This window comes from Scardinius erythrophthalmus (assembly GCF_964197995.2).
Source record: "Scardinius erythrophthalmus genome assembly, chromosome: 5".
NCBI classification, from domain to species: Eukaryota; Metazoa; Chordata; class Actinopteri; order Cypriniformes; family Leuciscidae; genus Scardinius; species Scardinius erythrophthalmus.
The window spans coordinates 46,715,848-46,738,661 of NC_138225.1; the positions used below are offsets into that span (position 1 = coordinate 46,715,848).

The 22,814-nt window shown below is 38.4% G+C and overlaps 1 protein-coding gene across 4 annotated transcripts in view; it reads left to right on the plus strand.

Annotated features, from left to right (window-relative positions):
• Nucleotides 1–338: 338 nt before the first annotated feature.
• Nucleotides 339–22,814, plus strand: part of clip2 (CAP-GLY domain containing linker protein 2) — a 47,857-nt gene continuing 25,381 nt past the window's right edge. For all 4 annotated transcript variants that reach the window (XM_081366798.1, XM_081366799.1, XM_081366800.1 and 1 more), the window contains exons 1-3: nt 339–754; nt 1,391–1,614; nt 13,033–13,547. In XM_081366798.1, coding sequence (XP_081222924.1) covers nt 1,500–1,614; nt 13,033–13,547 — 630 coding nt within the window. In that variant the 5' untranslated portion in view covers nt 339–754; nt 1,391–1,499. The remainder of the gene's footprint in view (nt 755–1,390; nt 1,615–13,032; nt 13,548–22,814) is intronic.

The window sequence follows — 22,814 nt, forward strand, 5'->3', positions numbered from 1 at the left end:
TTTCCGGAATTTGCTGCTGCCAAGATTCAGTTTATAAAAACATGGTGACATCTTAAATAGAATTTACATTAAACAACTCTAAATCATTTACAGTACTTGATTTTTGCTCGTTGTAATTACCTTTTATTTTATTTATTTTATTTATTTATTTAAACCAGCCCTGGTTCGCATTTGTGTTGAAAAAACTGTCATACAGCCAAGTCGTAAACATATTTAGAGTGTGATCGCTACTATAATTTATTTCGCTCATCAGTCGATTCGAATCCGGAAAAAAAATCCGAAAAGACCGGTTTTGTTCAACCAATTCATTGAAAAGATTCGACTCAAATGAACGATTCGCGAATCGGACATCTCTAAACGGCCCCCCTGCCTGAAGGCTTTTACCCCTCCTGCTTAATGAGCCTCATCTATTCTATTCAAGAACCATTTGCTCACCACTGACACACTTTCAGGACATTTCTCGGCATTTGTGTAAAATAGCTTTCCTAAAATGTGCCGGTGCCTGTGAACCTCGCATCCTGTCCCACTTCCACTGCCAGCTTTAGCTCAGCATCCATATTTTTCGCATCCGTGTGGGAGAGAGAGAGAGAGAGAGAAAGAGAGAGAGAGCGAGAGCGAGAGCGAAGGGAGTGGCAGACGCTGACAAATCTCATGCCGGGAAGCCGACTGAGCCATCCCTGATTCCCTGCACAGATTGATCTGAAGTTCGCCTGCACCGACTTCTTTTTAATTCCCAGGATTTGGACTTCATAAGGTAATAGTGCTGTTTGTGAGAACGGGTCGCGTTTGTGTTGCTTGACAGGGGCGTGTGAAGAGGGTCGCGAGCGCGCCGCAGTGAAGAGCCAAAACAATAGAGCAGCAGAGTCTACGGCGCAGAAATGAGCTAGCACAATAAACTTCCGTCTCTTTTAGGATACATTATACGGTTTATGCTGTATTAATCTCTGTTTTTAAGTGGAATTCACGTACTGAGTTTTTAACGGAGTTAATTTGGGGTTTGGAAGGCAGCTGTGGTGACAGCATGTCGAAACTGCCGACCTCACTGGATAATGGGTTTCATTTCACAGATATGCTAGACAGAGTGACCTTGCTAGATTACTGATTTATCACTTAGGAAATATTGCATTAGCGAAAACAACGCGTTTACAGTCTGTCAGTGTCGATTACAGTGTTACAGCTTCATTCAAACAATAAAAATGTGTTTTTTGTGTGTCCTCCTTTGCCCTGAAGCATCACATTATTGATGCTGTGGCTCAGCTAGTATCCTGTTAATGAATTGACATGGGCCGTGCAAGGCCATTCATTTAGCAAACTGCACCCATTCAATAGGATCTGTGTATTTGCCTTAGCCTCAATATTCGTGTTGAATGCTCATGAGTGTTGTTTTCAGTCCCACAGGTAGAATGGAGAAGGATATCCGCCATCCTCGCATTTAGTGCCTCGATTATAAAGAAAACCCTTAATAAGCTGCGAAACTTGAAGTTTCTCCAGTGGACATAATGAACATGCTGAAGTCCAGTGGCTTGAAGATCCCTGGCAGGGGTCCTAAACACTCCAGTCCAGTGGGACGAACAACTGCTGGCCCATCAACCAGTCCTGCGGCTCAAAAAGACAGTAAGTCAGCTTATTTTAGTCCCCCTACGAGCAATGTTATGTCTCATCATGTTACCCGTCACTAGGACCAGACAGAATCTTCAGTCATTTCTGCACCAGTGTTAGTATTATTTATGTACTATTATAGTATTTATTGATATTTTGAATTGGCTTTTATTATTACATTTTTAACTTTAGTTTAATTTTTAGTAATTTTGTTAGTTTTAGTGTTGTCATTTCTATTATTATTATTATTATTTTATTTTTTTACTATTTCTATTTAGCTTTAATTTATTTTTATTTCAGTTTAAGTGTTCGTAATTATTTGCCAAAGCCAAATTTCTAAAGTTTTTTTTTTAAGTTTGATCTAATATTTAATTTTATTTCAGCTTTTATTTCAGTTAGGCTACTGAAAATGACTTTAATAGTTTTAGTTATAGTTAATATCAACACGGTTCTCCATTGATTTTTATTTTATTGTTATGAATGGGGAAGGGGGTGGATTTGAGCATGATAAAATGCATTAAACAAAGCTAAGTGTACCTGCCTATAATGAACAAGCCTAAATAATTCATGAAATTATTATTAAGTAAGTGAACTTCTGCAGAGATCTGTGTCACTTTCTCCTGAATTATATGTTTGCAGATTCCGGCTTTTTACCGTTAAAATACTACCATGATTTTTAGACATGTTTATGTGGAATATCATTGTATATGAGCATGGGTATCATTCACTACAACAGTAGATATCAAAATACCATTGTCTTATCATCTCATACCATCGCTGTATTGTAGTACCGTCACAAGTACCATCAGTGGAGTGATTGAAATTTAGATTTTTTTTGTCTGAAATTGAACCAGAGAAGCTGAAGTGCATTTTTGCTGCTGTCTACGCTACCATTAAAAAATTTGAGGACAGTACGATTTTTTTAATACCTTTATTTAGCAATGACACATCAAAGTGATCAAAACAGTGACAGTAAGAACATATGTTGCAAAAATTATTTAAAATAAATGCTGTTTTTAAACTTGCCATCAATCAAAGAAGCCTAAAAAATATATTGTGGTTTTCACAAACCACAGGACAATCGACAGAACTATGGTTCCTATCGGGCCAGTGCCGCATCGTCACGAAAGTTTATCCTTTGCCTGTGTTTTTAAACCTTGCCAATTGAAATATTCAAGCGCAAGAAGACACAATAGATAACTCAATTTTAAGATAAGAGACTTTTTGTGTGCTCACAAATCCAAAGCGCACGCACATGGAAAAACGCGTTTTAGACAGCGCGCAAATACTGATTTTGAGTTCTCTTTCACATCTTCTAATTCACACAAAATTATATCAAAATGCCAGTCTTGGCGAGTATCCTCTTAAACATAGTTAGTTACGTCTTAAATGAGCGTAAACAGTTGTGAAATAAAACGCTTGTGTATCAGTAAATTGGATCCGTGCAGCTCTTAAAGTGACAGCAGCCTAATATACCTGCTGCGCTGCTGTATGTTTTAAAGTTAATCAATCAATGAAAGTCCAAATAATCGCTCACTACTCTTAACTAGGGATGTTGCGGTGACGGATTTTTTCCACCGGTTAATCGACGTGTAAAAAAACCGGTAATCCCGGTGTCACCGGGGTTGCGTGTCGGGGATTTCGGGTGGCCGAAAATGCGCACGTGCACACGTCTCAATTTACTTTCACTTTAATTAGCGGCAATTCAGTAGCATTTGTTTGAATTAATCATGGGTTAATTTATTTTATTCTTAATAAAAATACACAAAACAATAAGACACTCGCTTGTATTACACACATCTTTATTGCAAAATGAATAATAACTTAACACACCATGTAAAAACTAAACAAAAGCACTTATGAAACACCTTTAAAGTGCATTTATTAACAAAACGAACCACTGCACACATCGTGCAAGTATCAAACAAGAAATTATATATAAAAAATCACTATTCGTTAAATAAAGTGCCTGCCTTTTTCAGCTAAAAAAAAACAAAAAAACAAAAACACCGCACAACCATCGAATATGAAACGAACGAACATCAAAAACTTCGTTAAATAAGGTAGCCTACCCGAATAATCACTGGACACTTAAGTGCAAAAAAAAGCTAATATAAAAATTAAACTCACGTTTGCATTTCTCTTTGAAACCAGATCTTCCGCCATCCTTTGCCAGTTAGCTCGCCTCACTCTCCTCAAATGATAAATGAAATCGGACACCTGCTGCTTTACTGCGGCGCTCGTTCCGCTTACGCTAAATTAAGAAGGCACATAGTCACTAACTGAATTAAGTGCTTTATTACTATAGGCTAAAACTTCAACACGATGGGGACGGTGACGGTGGTCAAGTGCTATGACCGGTAGGTGGGTTAAACACCGTGTATCACCGGTAACACCGACTATCGCAACAAGCCTACTCTTAACCTGAACCAATAACTTTTGTAACTTTAATAAGGATTAATTTATATTTAATTTATACAATCAAGAATACCTGAAGAACCTGAAAACTACTTTTAAACCTACCTTAAAAGGACTGTTTATTTCATATACATTTTTGTTCTGTTGTATTTATGTATGCCTGTTGGATGTGAAATTTATTTCATGATGCTGCAATAAACTAACTAGGATACCTTAATGCATGCGCTTTTGAGCTTTGCTCATTCAAAACATGATAAAAAACAACAACCCACTAATCTATTTTAATGACAAAAGTTCAAATAAGAAAGTAAGTAACAAATATCGGAATCAGCCAATAGTTGTTTGTTAAAATCGATATTGGTATCGGGGGAAAAAAATCCTATCGGTGCATCCCTATTTAAAATCATTAAAAAATCTTGCCCTCAATCTTTTGAACTGTAGTGTAGCATAATTTGATTACTCTTCAACTAGATGTGAGCTTTATACAAAACGGTAGACCATTTGAGAAGATCAATGGGTGTAGATCACTTTCATTCTTGACAGTTTGATCTGAGTTGTGGTTTATGGTGATTAGTGTGCTTAATTATCTTTCGAGTCAGATGACAAGCGTTGACACTGGTGACACAGACATAAGTTACATAAATCACAGTGAGCTAATCCCTGCCTCAGTGATGTGGCCGACCTCACATCCAGCCACGACGAGACCAGACCATGTTATTTACATTAGTTTGTGTCACCCAGAAGGGTGCCATGGTTCAAACAGACTGGAATGCTTTGTTCGTAAAACACGCACAAACACAGGAAGTGCAGTGAAAATCAGGAGTTGTGCTGCTGCTCTAATAAAGAATTCCTAAAAAGCCATTTAACGTAAAACTCTTTCTATATCAGCGTTTTGATCTGTACTAACAGCATGTATTGTACTTTTAACAAAACAGCTCATGATATTTATAATTGTGTAGGTGAAACGTGGTAACCTATCTATTTTTTAAATTCATACCATGTTAATAATGTGTTGTGTCCTGTGGTCTAACACTACCCGTCTGTGATACGAGTGAAATGCACTAGCATTGATCATATTTATCTGGCTGTTTTCGGAGACCAAAGAAGAAGAGTGTGTGTGCTTGTGACAAAAATGTGACTCCAAGAATGCACTTCAAAGTATTTCAGCTAATACTTTTTTTAGCGAGGTGGCATAAAAACACTTTCATGCAGAAATCTTTGACCGTCTGTATTGCTTTGTATGAGCTGTGTGTGTATTTAACTTGAATCCATTATCACCTACCTTGACTTATTTCAATATTGTGGATGACTTGAATGAAAGGTCCTGAGTAGCATGTGCTTTCATTATCAGAAATGAGGAGCAGCTGCTAAATAGCAAAAGGTCCCATATCACAGTTACAGAACAGATTATTAAACACCTGGGTCGTGGTTGATATTTCAGCATACAATTTAACAGAACAAAACAAAATCTAAATATGTAAGTATTTAATGGTGCTAACAACTGTTAGTTTATAGTTAAGTATGTAAAAATATTCTAGGCTACACCCTAAAATGGCAAACAGTGTGACAGTTCATTTATTGCATTTATTACAGATGACATGTTTTTTTCTATTCAGTTGTCTTTTTGAATTAAGCTGAAATTTTGAGGTCATCCAGTATACTATTAAAAATGGACAAATTCACTTTTAGAATAAGTTCACAGCTAAAATGTACAGTTTTTCTCTTCCTGGAAACAGACTCAAAATATTGATGACTCATGTTACACTATAAAGATTTTCGTCCAATCAGATGCCTCCTAGTTTGAGAATGTCCTTCCCATCTGCGACCAACATCAAGCAGCAAATCAATAGATGCTGGATGTGATGTAATTGCTATTTAAAACAGTGAAGCCTTTCGATATTCTCCATCCATCCTTTCAGTTTCAATAGGAAATGCATCAACATAGGAAAGAAAACTAGTCCCTAAATGATTTTTTGGCATTTTAGGCTAATTGTTTGAAATTAAAGCCTTTTATCTGTTGGTAAAATAATTTCTTTCATTGTGGATTAAGAGTTTTGCAGTGTTTTACAACCAGAAACAAATCATTATTTTGACTGTCATAGCAAATAACATTGTCGCATCAATATTCTCAACCTGAGACAAATTATTTAAAAAATGGTATTCAGAAACATACATTGGTCAATATACAACATCTAAAAATAAATAAAAACAAATATTTTCTCACCACATTTGGATGTTAAGTTCAAAATTGAGCGATGTTGTAAACCATACTAATGGTACATACTCCCCAAACCAATTTTTTTGCCTGAAGATTTCTTACATGTGCAGTCCAGGCACAGGAAATGAGTAGCATATTGATTCAGACACAAGACTGTCTGAAGTCAGTAGCTTTAAAAATGTTTTTAGGCCAAATAAGTTTGTATTAAATCTTTATGAATGCTTTGGTCAGCAGTTTTGCTTTAAAATGGTGCCACATAGTTCTTTCTTCTATTTTCTTAGTCTAGTTTCTCTCAGTTTCTCTCAGCCTCAGATGGACCACCACTGGATCATTTACACGCTGTCTAATGGATGATACAGACTTAAATGGCTAATGGCTTTCAATCTGATTGGCTGGCCACAACCAAAATTAGCAAGTCAGGGACTCACACATCTTCATCAGTTCACCAGAAAAAGGTCAATTTGGACAAAGTGATCTGATTTAGACTGATCTTTTCCAACATGCTATCATCCAGAGCTATCTCATCATTTGAGGGGGAATTGAGGCTTGTATAAACAAGATTGAATTTTGGGATGCTACTCCCTGAATTGTTTGATAAGTAAAGTTAGCAGCATAAAGTAAGCTTTTTCTTGCCATATTTTATTTTAGATATGATATGAAAGCAAACTTGCCAATTCTGCACTTTCTTCTCATGTTACAAGCTTGACTTAACAGTTGAGAATCAGAGAAGCAATGTGCCGAAATTGCATCTTGTGTAGACATATTGTCCCCATTCCTCCGCCAATACGATGCATTTGTAAATGGACATTTTCATTGCGGTGAGGAAACTGAGGGATGAAATTTATAGAACAAGAAAAACAATTATTGTATAGAGTTCATCCTTCAGTTCGACCTCTTCCATGAGATTTTTCATTTGACATCAGTGTTCATATTGACAAATCTGTGCATGTTAATATAACATTATGTAAAAAGATAGAATAGTGATTGGTCATTTCACATGTCAGTCAAATGATACCTTCCTGTCTAAGTGGGCAGTTTGTGGCCAGAACACACAATTACCCCTTTTCCACCAAGGCAGTGCTGGTGCCGGTTCGGAGCCGGTGCCTACTCGCGAACCAGTTCTTTGTGTTTCGACAGCCAAAGAACCGGTTCTCGGACAGGAAAATTGGTTCCAAAGCGGCACCAACTCTTTGCTGGACTAGAACCGTTCTTTTACCACGTCATGCTTACGTCGGGGGCTGGGGGCGGGGTTATTGTCGAACTTCTTCTCGAACGTAACCTCCGTCTGTAGTAATCCAGACGAGCAGCACAAATGTGTTCTAAACGTCTTCTTCTGACCCCAATATAGGATCGCAAAGCAAGAAGAAACATTTGCAGAAAGACGATGTAGTCCGTCATTGTAATTGTAATGCTTGAAGTTGGCGCAAGCGTTTCTGGGAAAGCTAAGACATATGGCAACGTACACAGTGACGTAACGACGTCGTTCGCTGGGCTCTCTAGTCAGTGGAAAAACAAACAGGTTCTGAGAAGGTTCGCAAGTTGAACCATCTTTGAACCAGCACCAGTTCCGAACCAGTTCTTTTTTGGTGGAAAAGTGGTAAATGTGGTCCAGGTTTAATTGAAATAGTGTTACCATTTCAAGTAGAATAGCAAAAACATGTTTTTAACCTAGTTTTATGAACATTCCTCTTGTCTATCATTGGTCAATCAAACAAATAGTCCCGCCCTAAAGTCAAAACATTGGGCCAATGTTTCTGGGTTTGGCTGGTCAGGATGCTCAAGTATAAGCAGAGCAGTGTTACGCTTTTTTCTGGGAATCAACCTATAAATTACATTTAAACTACACTTAATTAAATTTGTACATGAATATTAAATGGGATAAGAAAAAAGGCCTATAAAAAGTTGTACACATTATGAAGCCAAGTTTGTTGTCATCAGGAGATACATTTCCATTTTGAACTGAGAAAAAGAGGGAGTTATCAAGACACCACAAAGAGCTTCTGAGAAAGAAGTGTGTGTGTGTGTGTGTGTGTGTGTGTGTGTGTGTGTGTGTGTGTGTGTGTGTGTGTGTGTGTGTGTGTGTGTGTGTGTGTGTGTGTGTGTGCAGGGGGTGGTTAAAGGCTGAGCTGGGGTCATTGTGTTAGCTAGCTTGTGCTGCTGAATGGTGGGATTGAGATGGTGGGAGGAGGAGTGCAGGCACAATGGTGAAGTGAGGCTTGTGTTCTTCTCTTCTTCCTGTATCACTCCTTTTTCTTTTTCCCCCCCTCGCTGATCTAGTGTTACCGTAGCAACGCAGCCACATGGGCAAGCAATGCACCAGAGCTTCTGCTCAAGCCCCGCAATGGGCCGGGACTTCCTGAATGGGCCTAGTTTTCCCTAACATAGCGTAGCGCTCATGTGCTCCTATTTTGAGTCCCGGCACATGCACAGACATACTCTTTCCGCTTGTGTTTCACTGCACTGCGCTGAGTGTGCTTTAATGCTGCTGATTTGGAATGTAATGGGTCATCAGCTAGTGAAACAATGGAGCAGCACGTGAGAAAAAAAAAAAGTGTCATACTTTCTATGTTTAAATACAGCTCTGGAAAAAAATAAGAGACCACTGCAAATGGAGCAGTTTCTCTGGATTTATATGTATGTGTTTGAGTGAAATGCACATTTTTGTTTTATTCTATAAACTACTGACAACATTTCTTCCAAATTTCATTTAGAGCCTTTAATCCAATCACAGCTTTCATGCTTCTTGGCATGCTCTCTACCAGTCTTTCACATTGATGTTGGGTGACTTTACGCCACTCCTGTGGCCAGTTGCAAAAACTTAACCACTATGTTAAGACTGTGTCTGACCAACAAGAGGTAATCAGTCTTACTTTTACAATTCATATTAGACCGATCTACCTTTTTATGTAACTGGCTTTAAAAAGTTAGGACCAGTTTTGAAGAAAAAAAAGACTAGTCTAAGCATTTTATGCAACTGGCGCAAAAATTCAAGCAGCTCGGCTTTCTTTAACGACTTATGACCTTCCATCTTCGTCTTGATCACTTTCCAGAGGTTTTCAGTGGGGTTTAGTCTAGAGTTTGGGCTGGCCATGACAGGGTCTTGATCTGGTTGTCCTCCATCCACACCTTGATTGGCCTAATTGTGTGTGACATGGAGCATTGTCCTGTGGGAAAAACACTCCTTATAGAGTTAGGGAACATTGTCATAGCAGAAGGATGCAAGCTTTATTCGCTCACTAAAATTAAATCGAAATGATCATGGAACTGAAATACTTCACAATGCATGCTAAAGAGAAAAAACACCAATCCAAGTGAACATTTTTTGCATCATTCATCATGTGTTGGTTTTGACTGACATATTTTAATTGATTATTTTTGGCAATAGATGAACTGTTAAAAGACTGATCCCTTTAGTCATCCAATTTGACTCTCATATGCGGATGTTATATATATAATAAACTTTACAGATGATTATGAAATGTAGTTTGATCATTATCTTCTCAGTTGTTTAAAAGATTATGGAAATTAATTAATTTTCCAATAAAAGGTGATCATTATTTTCCTTGATTTGTTAAATCTAATTACCCCTCAGCAGAGTTTAATATTAGTGCTTGTCAATTGATTAAAAAAATAACTAATTCATCACACATTTTTTTTCTGGATTAATCGCACATAACATTAAATGTGTAATATAAATTGTGTAAAATATTTACACATAATAAACAAAATGTGTAATATTTTTATATTGTTACAGTAATATTGATCTAAAAAAAAACATTATAAGTGTTATAATAAATATTACTCTCAAATGTTATGATTTGTCATGTCATTCTAAACTTCTAAAAAGGATAGTTTATCCAAATTTTTTGTCAAAAATTACTGTCAAGTTCAGTTTTGGTCTCTTTTATTTTCATGCATGCGCTGTGTCAGAAATCAAATACTTCCCTACTATATAGTGTGCAAAAAACAGTACGCTAAAAGAGTAGTATGTAGGCGAAAAGTCCCCGGATGACCTAGGCCTACTACTTCTGCCAAGATTCTGAAGTGCGTATTCGATGGACACTTTACTATCCAATGAGGCCATGGGAGAGGATTTATGAATGACAGTGAAGCGATGCAACTGACGCTGGTAGGTCAAGTGACAGTAACAACATGGCGGGTGTAATATGTCCGAATTTCATTCATACTACCCATATTCATACTATATAGAAAGTACTCTTTTAACGGTCATGAAATAAGTTTAAATTCAAATGTAGTACCTACTCAGACAGTATGCGATTTCGGACGCACCAATTGACTTTTGGTTTGTTTCTTGTGTTTCCTTTGTTGTCTCGGCTGTAAAGTATGTTTTCATTGGTTGTTATGGTTACTCATTGGTTCATTGATTAACAAACACCTGCTCCTTGTTTTCATCTTTAGTTTGCCCTGTGTAGCCCTCCCTTTGTTCAGTTCTTTGACTTGTGTTGTTTATGCTGCCACTTGTATTTCTCCCATGATATTGTTTGTGGTTATTCTTGTGAATTATCTCTTCTTTGTTTTGTTTATAATAATAGTGCCTCTTCTCCTTGTTTTGCCTGACCCCGCTGTGACTCTAACCTCAGAGATTTCTGTCCTTCGATTGAAAGTGATTTCCAATAGTTCACGAAAACAGTGAATGTAATCCATTTGAATCAAAACTTCTGAAGAGACACAAACACTGTATATGATGAACATTTAATTTAATATTTTATTCACATAGAAACATTGATCATCAGCACAAATAGAGCACATTAATTATGGTAAATGGAAGCTTAAACATGCTTGCTTGACCCGTGAGAACCAATGATGTTTGTTCTTGTGCATTAAGCAAATACAGTTGAGCTGCCACTGACCACTAGTTTTTGTATTCTAGCCTGTTTTCTGCCAAAAAGAAGATTTGTTTATATATTTCCATTACAGCTGACGTTTACACATCTGCCTCTGTGTGGTAAACTGCTGACCTCAATACTATTTGAATAACATCCAAAATTTTCGACGTAGACAGTCTGTCAGCTTTGAGGAGGCAAACCGTCCCAGTTCTGTTACACACCATTTCTAAACGACAGCAAATTAAATCAGGATGTTTTTTGACTGATGAGCCTCATATCAGAGATCTTTAACCACCATGTTTATGAGTCAAACAACATGTTGGAGCAATTGAGACAAAAGCAGTGATTATCCCCCTCCCCCAGCACCAATACCGCCCAACACACATACACTGATGAATGAAAGACTGACTGAACACATGCTAAATGAGCCGTGGCTCACACATCATCACTGGATCCTTCAAGCGGTATCGGGTAAGTGGCATGTGTCAAAAGCGGCACATGTGTAAAGATACTCGGGTTCATAAACTATTTCACTGAAAATTCCACTGACCCAGATTCGTTCATAAATTAGCGTGCTGCTCATCCTTGCGTGAAGTCTGCAGTGACATCCAGACATGAGCGAAATGATGAAAGTACTCATTTGATACTATGCGTTAAATGAGCTGTGTGACAAGTGTTGACAACATATGTTGTGAAATACTGAGAATGCTGTAAAATCTCAAAATGGATGTTTTTCTATATCCGTTAGGTTACTTTCATGTATTTATCATGGGCTTATCTATCTCCAGCTTCCAGTCAATAACATCAGCTTACACCAAGTAAATATCCTTGTTCCTTCTGAAATGTCACATAACATAAGAAAATGCATTGTGAAATGGATTATTTTATTTTTTTTAAGTTTTAAGATTTTCACTGAATATTACAGGGCAGGGATTTAAATCTTTCAGGTCCCTTACAAAAAACAGGTGACAAACACTATTATGGTACAAATGTTAATACCATGGTACTTTTAGTGTACCCCAGTGTTTTACTTTTATTGTACCACAGCACTAATTGTTATTCATATACATTACTGTTCAAAATTCACATTCTTTCCCTGAAAGAATGTGAAACTGTGAATGAAACTTTTCAACATTGATAATAATAATAAATGTTTCTTGAGCACCAACAAATCAGCATATTTTTTTTCTGAAGGATCGTGACACTGAAGACGAGTAATGATACTGAAAATTCATAAAATACTTCTTTCAAAAATCTTACCAAACTCAAATTTTGAGCTGTAGTGTACATCAGTTTTTGAAGAATATCTTGCTATTACTACACCAAGGAATTTTTTTCTGGATATGCTATGTCTGGTAGAGACATCCTGTGATGGTGACCAGACCATCCCTAGTTTTGTCAAATCAGTCAGAAATTATGTTTAGCCTAATGATTTAATAATGGAAGCCTATGGGGCAAGCAATTTCACAATAATAAACATTAAAATATACATTGTTTTGGTACTATATCGAACAAAATGGAGATACAAAAACATGATACACAAGGATACAAGAAATGTACTGTTTATCGCAGTGTATACTTGCATATTTTGTATACGCACTTTGGTATCACATAATTATAAGGTCATCCACCTACAGCAGCAGTCCTGCCACTAAGGGATGGTTTATACAACTTTACATCTCAAATAAGACCCATTTTTTTGTATGGCAGAAAGAATAGAAATACTTGAAAAAGTTTGAGCAACACCGAACTCTCCAGAATGTCGTGCTCCATAGACCTCCAGTGTAAGTCCATTATTGTACACAAAAATGTCATTTGTTTTAACAAATAAAATGAAACAATTCAGAGGCAGTTATTTGGCAACTGAAAGTGTGCCACTGATTATGCTGATTTGAAGCTTTGTTTTATTGAACGTGGAATATTCCTTCTTTTTCTGCTGTTTATCCACAGGTTGCCCCTACAAGCAGATGACTCCTACCCCCAGCAGCAACACCTCAGACAAGTCCAGCTCCAAAGCCTCTGAGGTGGGTGACGAGGTGGCCGGGGACTTTGTGGTCGGTGAACGTGTCTGGGTGAATGGAGTCAAGCTAGGAGTCATCGCCTATCTTGGAGAGACCCAGTTTTCCCCGGGACAGTGGGCTGGAGTGGTCCTGAATGACCTGGTTGGAAAAAATGACGGCTCTGTCAATGGAGTGCGTTACTTTGAGTGCCAAGCTTTGCAGGGCATCTTCACCAGGCCTTCCAAGCTCATGCGGCAACCCGCCGGGGATGGGGGTGACGAGCAGCAGAACACACAACTGCAGGGTGGTGCGGGAGCATCCGGTCAGCGTGTGGTCATGCCGCTCAGAGAAGGCATGCTCAACAGCTCAGTCAAAACCGGCAATGAGTCAGGATCCAACATGTCTGACAGTGGATCTGTGAAGAAAGGGGGAGAGAAGGACCTTAAGGTCGGAGATCGAGTTCTGGTGAGTGCTGATTTTTTTCAGTGAGTATAATTAAAGTCTATATAAACCAAGACGGATCACTCATTTCTATGAATAGGAGAAAGTGCAACATGCAGTTGGTGGAATGAAGGTTCATCCATATTTACCATTACTTGGTAAAAATTTGCTGGCAAAATTCAGTCATTTCAACTGGAATCCGTGCGATCTGGAGTTTTACGCGAGGGTAAAAAAGTTCCACAGATTTTGCTTGTGTTCAAGTCGGTCAGGTGAATTCGCCGTGATGACCAGAAAGCTGCTTGGTTTGAAAGTGACTTCTGTGTTGGGTGAGCTCTGCTTCAAACATCCCTGCACAATTTTGCTGAAATATCGCTATTGTGATTGCACAGAACCAATCACCAATTGGTAAAGTCATCACATCACTGAAGATGCCATCAGAAGCTGAGGCCCGCGCCAAAATCCATTTTGGGTAAAGTCAGTTTACTCGGTTCACACTGAGCATGATTAAACTGTGTGAATGCACATCGCGATGATGCTGTCAATTCAGCACGGTTCGCCACATAAACAACTGAGAGAATTTTTTTTACAGGTGAAATATGAAGCCAAATAAATATATGATTACGATTGTATATGTTCTGTATGTGCATTGGCTGGGCCAACCTGAAATATTTGAGCACTGGAAACAACATTTATGGGACTTTTAATGTCAGATTTTGTTTCCGATTTAAAGTATGTTACTTAAATATGAGTTTGGCAGCGTACCCGAAATAGCTGCCCGAAGGCGTGGCAAATATGTCTGCTAAGTAAAACTGACTTCCCATGAAAGGAAGAGTAGAGAGTCTGAGTGCTCTGTCTAAATGTCTGCTGTTCATCTCTGATAACATTAAAAAAATATAATAGTTCTGATCCAGTGTCTGAGTTCTGATGATTGGCTGAGTGCTGATATTTAGTATGTAGTTTGTATCACTCATCTTAGCAGTGTTCCAGAGTATGTGAGTGAAGCAGAGTGGTGTCATTTTGCCTTCTGCGAGGAAGGCAACAATAAAAATGCTAACTGACTTTCTTGATATTAACTTGACTATTGAACTGGTCTATATTTGCAACCACAGCCAGCCATGTTCAGGAAAACAGAACTCTGGCTAAATGTCTCTTGATTAAAAAGGACCTATAATGCCCTTTTTTGATGTCTTTATTTTGTTTTTGGGGTCTACCAAAAATAGCTGTTCATGCTTGAATGTTCAAAAAGCACATTATTTTTCACATATTTTACATTTGAACAGTAACACTGTGTAGTTTTTGTCTCTATGAAGCCCCTCATTCTGAGCAAAGTGCAATGTGCACTCTGTGACTGGTCAGCTGGACAAGTGTGTTGTGATTGGTCAACCGGAAATATTATTCTGCTTACCATGACCTCAGTTTCAACACACTACTAACACAACTCAACCATGCCCTTTTGCCCCTTGTCCCTTTTTTTGAGTATACATGCCTTGGGGTGGGAATTATTTAAATAAGAAATATTGTGATGTGTATGTTCCCAGAAGACAACTCAAGACTACAGTCGAGGCATTTCAGGGAGTTCAGAAGCTGTGCGTACTAGGGCTGGGCGATATGACCAAAATCTCATAGTCATCTCATATCCCGATAACGATATTAATCACAATATAGTACTTAGAAATTCAATCAATTAATAATTTAAATATATTGACCACATCGAAAGGACTATTTATTTTCTACATTTTAAAGTATCAAAAATTTACTCATTCATATGTGATTATTTTTCTCCCTTTATTTAGAACTTCTGGCCAAATGTTTGATTGAAAATGTAGAATATATAAAATATGAATGAAATATAAAACAATTATCAAAAACAAATGATTACAGGCCCAAAATAAAATATTGCCATATAAAACACCAAAGGTAAACATTGTACTTTCAAGTTTAAAATGTAGCAGCTATCAGGGCTCCGAACATGCAGCTTGTTGTGTGTTTTGAAACCAGCAAAAATTGCAGGATAGTGTAGAACATGGAGCCACCCGGTTCGGTCTTCCCTTCACTCGTCATGCTGTTATTCACGTTTCTGCCTGCATCCCCATGGTGGCGTGTAAGATTGCAGTCATCCAAATGATGAAAAAGTTTTGCCATAAACATTGTATTTTGTGACACCACAAAATCCACAAAAAACGATAGAGCATAATATGAAACGATAGACTTTTTATTTCGTCCATCCGATATATATCGTTATATCGTAGTCCGAGTGTGTACTAATATAGAGAATATCTTCCTTTGGAGTGACTGTGCTTTGTGGCTTTACAGACCTTTTTGTTTAATTTGGCTTGTGACACACTAAGTGACTGCACGCTTAAAACAAAATAGAGCTGGGTGATTTTTTTTTCCCCTAAAAAAAATCTGCGATTTTTTTTTTATTATAAAAAACTCGATTTACGATTCGATTCGATTTTTTCCCCCCATTTAAAACAAAATAACTGCGAACTGTAAATATATTTTAAAAATATATATTTATTGTATTTAATTAAAGTGCATCAACATAAACAAAATTGTGTTGGTCTGTTATGATAGTCACTGTCAGATTACACGATTTTGACTCCTAAAAATCTTGTCATGTCGTGGACAAGAAACATGTCAGACTACACGTTGTTTTACGACCAGTCATCGCGAGCCGTCTCACACATATAGGCTACACAAGCTCACTCACATAGCCTACACACACACACACACACACACACACACTCACTCGCGCGCACACACACACACACACACACACACACACACTCACTCACTCACTCACATACACGCACTCACTCACTCACATACATGCTCTCTCTCTCTCTCTCTCTCTCTCTCTCTCTCTCTCTCTCTCTTACACACACACACACACACACTCACTCACTCACTCACTCGCGAGCCGTCGTCGTGGAGGACCGTTAAAAAATTAAACATGCTAGTCTTTTTGTCGTGATGTCGTGAAGCATCGAGGGCTGCGCCGCAGGGAGCGTTCTACGGAAACCCTGAAGGAAGATTTGGCGAATGCAAAATGTATGTATTGTAGGCTACGCTATATAGAAGAGGGGGAGAAAAAAAATCTAAAAAATCGATTTTTTGAAAATATGAATCGATTTGACCTACCAACTCGATTTTTAAATCGAATCGATTTTTTCCCCAGCCCTAAAACAAAAGACTGACTATCTTATGCTATGAATAGGCTGTAGGTGTATTCTAATTAAATAGGGAAAGGAAAAGAAGCACAGAATCTAAGACACTGGCATTCATTTAGTACATACACCAAAAACACATTCTGTGAATACTAAATTAAAGGAATAGCCTACTTATAAATTGCATTGTTTTGCACAGCAGTACAATGACAATAAAGTATTTAACTATGAATGCTCTGTACAAAAGAAGAATAAAAACATGACCAAAAGAAAACCAATGTGTAAAGTACAATAAGAAACTGGGATAGGCTCCAGCCCTATTCCCCTAGAAGGTTGTATAAGGATCAGTGAATGAAAAAGTAATAAAAAATTTTACAAAAATTTTTTTTTTTTTTTTTTTTTTTATGAGTCAAATCCAACTCTGTAATCTCAGCATCTGTTTTCAGAAGTGCCCTGCCTTCCACTGGTCCCACTGACTCTTTCCAATCCATTGAGTTTTAATGTGTAAAAGTTCAAATTGTGTGCTGAATCTGCTGATGCATAATGTTCTGCCATAGGATTAATCTTGTTTTGTGTGTGTGTTGCATTTTTGCTGTCTATCTTGCAAATCTTTGTTCGATCCAGCCTCATGAAACTACTGACATGGATGTTGAAGCCTGTAAAGGACTTGCATGCTCTTACATTTTATGGAATTCTGATGAAATGCCTTTTGTTGGGGAAAACCTTAAAAAAAAATATATATATATCTCTTTGAATTGATATTACAGTTATATATATAGATCCAGTGATTCAGAATTGTACAGGGTACAATGAGACTGAATACTGGACTGCTGTGGCTGTTGAAATGCTCCATCCTGGTGATGTGTTTTCTGTACAAACTTTTGTGAACAGAGCTACAGTCCAATTATTTAACCATTTTTATTTGCTTGCAAGGGCATTTTACTATGCTATTATCAATTTCAGATTTGCCTGTCCCTAAATGTCATGTATAAAGCAAACTATTGTTCATATCTGGCTGTGAACAACTAATATGTGGCTTCCCTTGTGTTAGATTCCTCATGTTAGGTATGCTGCCCAATAGCTGCCTGCTTGAGTATACAGTTGATTGGCTAGGGGTCAAATTGCTTTCCATTTAGTATAGCGTAGTCCTAAAGCTTTTCAGGCAGTCAATATTCTTAATCAGATGGGATTACTGCTCCATAAACCATCAGCCATTGATCTTAGATATCTATTTGTCTGCCTGCTTCAATCCCGACTGACACCTGATTGGTTTGTTCAGTGATGAACACATCAGGGAGGATCCCAACTTAGACACAGAGTCACCGACACACATCAGTTTCGTACTTTTATTTCCCAGAGGCTGATTTTTATAAAAACTAACAGATTTAAATTTGATGTTCAATGTTTATTGTGTGATTAGAAACAGGTTGAAGGTGAACCTGCTGGGCATTACTGCCCGATGCACCTCCGCTGGTGCCAAATTGCTAGCCACAGGGTCATCAGCTGGGAGCCACCCTTTACCGATGTTTCACCCCTTTAGTCCCAGAACATCTCCGGGTGTTGGGGCAGTGGACAAGGACGTCTCCCTGCCGCTCCCTGCCGCTGGATTAGATATCAGGTCCTTGTGCCTTGAGGCTTCTCAGCACCCCAGCTCTTGTCATTCCTCTTCAGCCATAGCCAAAAGCTTTCTTTCTCCACCTCTTCAGCAAGATCTTTTATGGCCTTCCTGACCTCGCCAGAGCTGAAGCCGATGTCCCTCAGGAAGCGACTGGTTGACTGGGAAACAAAGCCATGGCAGCCTACCTCCACTGGGTAAGATGTTGCTCTCCATCCCTTTCCTTGGCATTCCACTACCAGGTCGACGTACCGTGACTTTTTCCGCTCGTATGGCTCTTGTACTGCTTCCTCCCAGGGCAGTGTCAGTTCCACTAGCACCACCCACTTTCTCGTCTCTGACCACAACACAAGGTCCGGTCTCAATGAGGTTTGCGCGATAGAAGTGGGGAACTGCAGCTGCCTGTTCAGGTCTGCTCGCAATGCCCAGTCCCTGCCACTGGCCAGGATTGATGCTTTGTGCTTAATAGTGCATTTCTGCACTACCTGTCCTGCTCTTACAAATTGGACAGGCTGACTCTTAAGGCTCTGAATCCTCTTGTTTGCCAATGCCCTTGCTCTTTCTGTGCATTCTGCCAACTTCCTTAGCACCTGGTCATGGCGCTACTTTGAGCCAAAGCAGTTTTGCACCCACACAGAATGTGATGGAGGGTTCACTGAGCCACAGACCACAGATTTTTTCAGCCCCAAACCACCGTGCCAAATTGATTAGGCTAGGAAGTGTGTCATAAGTGGCTTGAATAATGAAACTTAACTTGTCTTGGGGAAGTCTCCAAAGGTCGCTCCAACTGACTGACCTTGGCAGGATGTCGCCCACTTTGTCCACTGGCCTTGTTTACCTTGGCCAACAGATTTCACAAGAAGTCTTTCCTCTTCTGTAATCTCTAGCTTTTTCCGCTCCTTTATTGATACTTTTGACAAGAAATTGCGTGCCTCACCCCAGCCAAGACCCTGTCTTCCCTGCTGGGTTCTTCCAACAAACTCTTGGTGCTTCAGCGTTGTCGACGCAATCGTCTGGCTTCCACTTCCTGCCAGCAAGGTGTCAGCAAGTGAAATGCTCTTTAGTGGGAGCTGAAGAGGTTTTCTTCCAAACAATGCTGCATCAGAAAGGCATCACGGCAGCCCAAGCCATTTATGGATATAGCTGTTGGAAATGGCATCCAGCCATGCTACTGTTGTTGCTGTTATTTGACAAAATGATTTATCTGTTCAAATTTGTACATAAATTATAACTGTCCCACTGGGGCTAATTTACTGTAACTGCATTTTTGTTGAGCTGAGCGAAGTCAAAGTTATTGACTGTAGCTATTTAACATCCACTACAGATGCTGTTTATAGAACATAGGATGAATCTAATCTAGTATATTCGTGTTGTTGAACTCAAACATCAAATCCTGCTGGATAAATCTGTAGAATTGTGTACAAAAAGTATTTAGCTGGTTAGATTTTAAATATAATTTCAACACACTCATATCTGTTAAGGAGAATCCCAGTGTACAATGTAACTGAACTGCTTTAGAAAGATGTCAGTCCCCTGTTGTACCCCCCTACAACTGGTATCTTATTACCATGACTGTGCTTTAGTGCATGAAGGACCTCTCAAAGTCAGTGCTTTTCCATTGTTTGCTCTCAAAAGACTTACAAATGCACATGTGTAAAAACGATGCTCATGTATCAGCAATATGTGAGCCAGAGCCTAGGACCATGACTCAATCGACCACCTTGACATTGTCTTATAGCACTTTAACCTCGTAACTCAGACAAAAGGTCGCAATCCAAACCAAACAGTGCTCTTAGCCTCCTTAAAATCCTTATCAAAATGCACCACTTTCAGTAGAAAAAAAAAACAATGCAAAAATAATCCTTTTTATTTGCATTTATACAGATTTTAGGATCTGCAATAGGGTTCATTTCACTAGTGAGTACTTATTTTTATCTGGACAGGAAGCACTTTTCCTGCTAGATAGCATCTGTTGGTCCAGACAATCTCTTATTTGAAGCTAAAGCACTTTTAGTCGCTCTGGATAATAACCTAAAATGCCTTCAAGTTGATAGATATCTAATATAAATTCACCCTATCTTCTTTTATAAATCTTATTGTTATGTCATAGATCTGATTGTGAACGATTCATCAATGTATGTTGTTTTGTTTTTGTTTTACCTTATAATGTAATCAAAATGTCTCAATTTAGAAAACTCAATCTTCTGGTGAAACAACAGAGTTCTCTCTGGTCACGTAAGCTGGATTTTTCAGTCAACAACCAGTGAATTGAACCAAGTACACGCCCTGCATTTTTCTTTTCAAAAACCCTTTTGCTCACATGTAAATGTCACAATGGCCCTGTTTACTCTTGGTATTAAGGTGCGTTTTGGTCGATCGGATCACAGTGAACGACAGTAAATACAGGTGTAAACGGGGTCTTTTGTGCTTGTCATCTTTAGGCCACTTCCAGAGGTTGTCGAAAATGCATTCAAACGGATTGCTTTTACTGTGTAGACCAGGGGTGCCTAATCCTGCTCCTGCCGATCGACTGTCCTGCACAGTTCATCTCCAACCTTAATCAAACACATCTGAAGCAACCACTTAAGGTCTTCAGGATCACTTGAAAATTAAAGGCAGGTGTGTTTGATTAGGGTTGGAGATGAACTGTGCAGGACAGTCGATCTGCAGGAGCAGGATTGGGCACCCCTGGTGTAGACTCTCATGTGGTCGAAAAGATCATCTACTCTCTGCCTACTGAGCTGACCTAATGCATAAAAATTATGGGAAGCGCGCTAGCCAGACGGGATTTAAACTTTGTCAGCTGGAGACCCAAGTTTGGTTTGAAGACTAACCAAGCACAATGTTTTCTTGCCATTCCTGATTTCTAAGACACACTCACAGCGTTCGGCGTGATCTTGCGGCTGTCAGAGCAAAAACGAAAGCTGATGCTCTACATATGTTTTTCTATTGTCTCCAGGCGCTTTCATATGTCAGCGCTGTCTTATAAATGACAGAAAATCTTGTCAATGTCGAGTTGTTAATGTAGGAACAGGCGTAGCAATTTTCTTCAAGTGTAGTTCACTTCCAATTTGTTATTCATCTATTTATTTACCTATAGCTGCTAATGAATCAGAAGTCTCGCACATTAGAAGAAAATAGTCTGGAATCACTTACTGGCAGAGGAAGTAGTTTGTTGAATTTTGCGACCATTGGAAAAAATCGTTCTATATAATATGCGTGTAGTAGTGTGCATGACATACTACATCCGCATTGTTATATGTGACCTTTGACCACAAAACCATTTTCTGAAATTAAGATTTATACATCATCCGAATGTTATTAAATGATTAAATTTACAAATAGATTAAATAACAAATAGATTTTAAATAACATAATAAATTGTTATTATGTTATTAAATTGATGTTTGTTGCAGTTTTTGTTATTGTGGTGTGTTACCATGATGGTATTTAATGTTTGTGTGAATGACAAAGTTTTTGTGTGTGTTAGTATTTCATTTCTCAGCTTGTGGAAAAACTTAAAATGTTGCTATCATATTTTTTACGGTAAATTTCTGGCAACCACAGCTGCCGATATTTAACATTTTTTTTATAGTGAAGACTGACAAAAATGCTATTTTCTCAGCTTTATGCTCAATGATATTATTACTATTATTAAACTTACCTACATTCAAGCTTGAATCATTTTGTGTGTTTTTTATAAAGTAGATGCTCTGTTCATTCTTTTGACATAATGTATGGTCACATATTCATACAGCAAAATATTTTTTGTGAATATGATACAAAAAAAATGCTGGCACTGGCTTGCAACTTAAAAATAAAACGTTTGCACGAAAAAAGTAAAAAATTCAAATTCCCATCAATTTGCTATCTCTCCTACATGCTTTCTGAGATTAGTTAGCTATTGAAACTCTTGAAAAGACCTGGAAGATCTGCCTTTTGGACAAAAAAAAATAAATTGGGGTAAATTAGATTTTTATTTCTGTAGTAGGCCTATATTGACGGTCATACAGTGTTATATTTGTAGCATGATTTAGAGGGGTTCTTCACGCTGGTGTTATTGAGCAGACTTCTGAATGTGTCTTATGGCTAGTTTCCACCAAGCGGTACAGTACGGTACAGTACAGTATGATTGGGGACGGTAAACCCTGATCCGGCTTGCATTTCCACCGCCAACAGTACCCTTACTTGATAGGTGTGGTGTAGCCTATGCCAGAAAAGAAGCGTTCAACGTTGTTTTCGCGCGAAGAAGAACGCAACGTAGTAAACAACAATGGATGACATACAGAAGATCTTATTCTTGCTTCTCTGCATGTTTGTCACAAGAAGTCAAGCGCCGAAATTAGATGCAAAGTTCGGACTTGCCAAGTCCGACTCAGGAGAATGACTCCCGAGGACGCGAGTCCAGTAATTCTGCAAATGGAACAGCGGCGTTCTTGAAAGCGTCACTCAGCTCGCTCTGCTACTCCAGTTATCTCTGTACATTTTAGGCAACAATAAAACAAA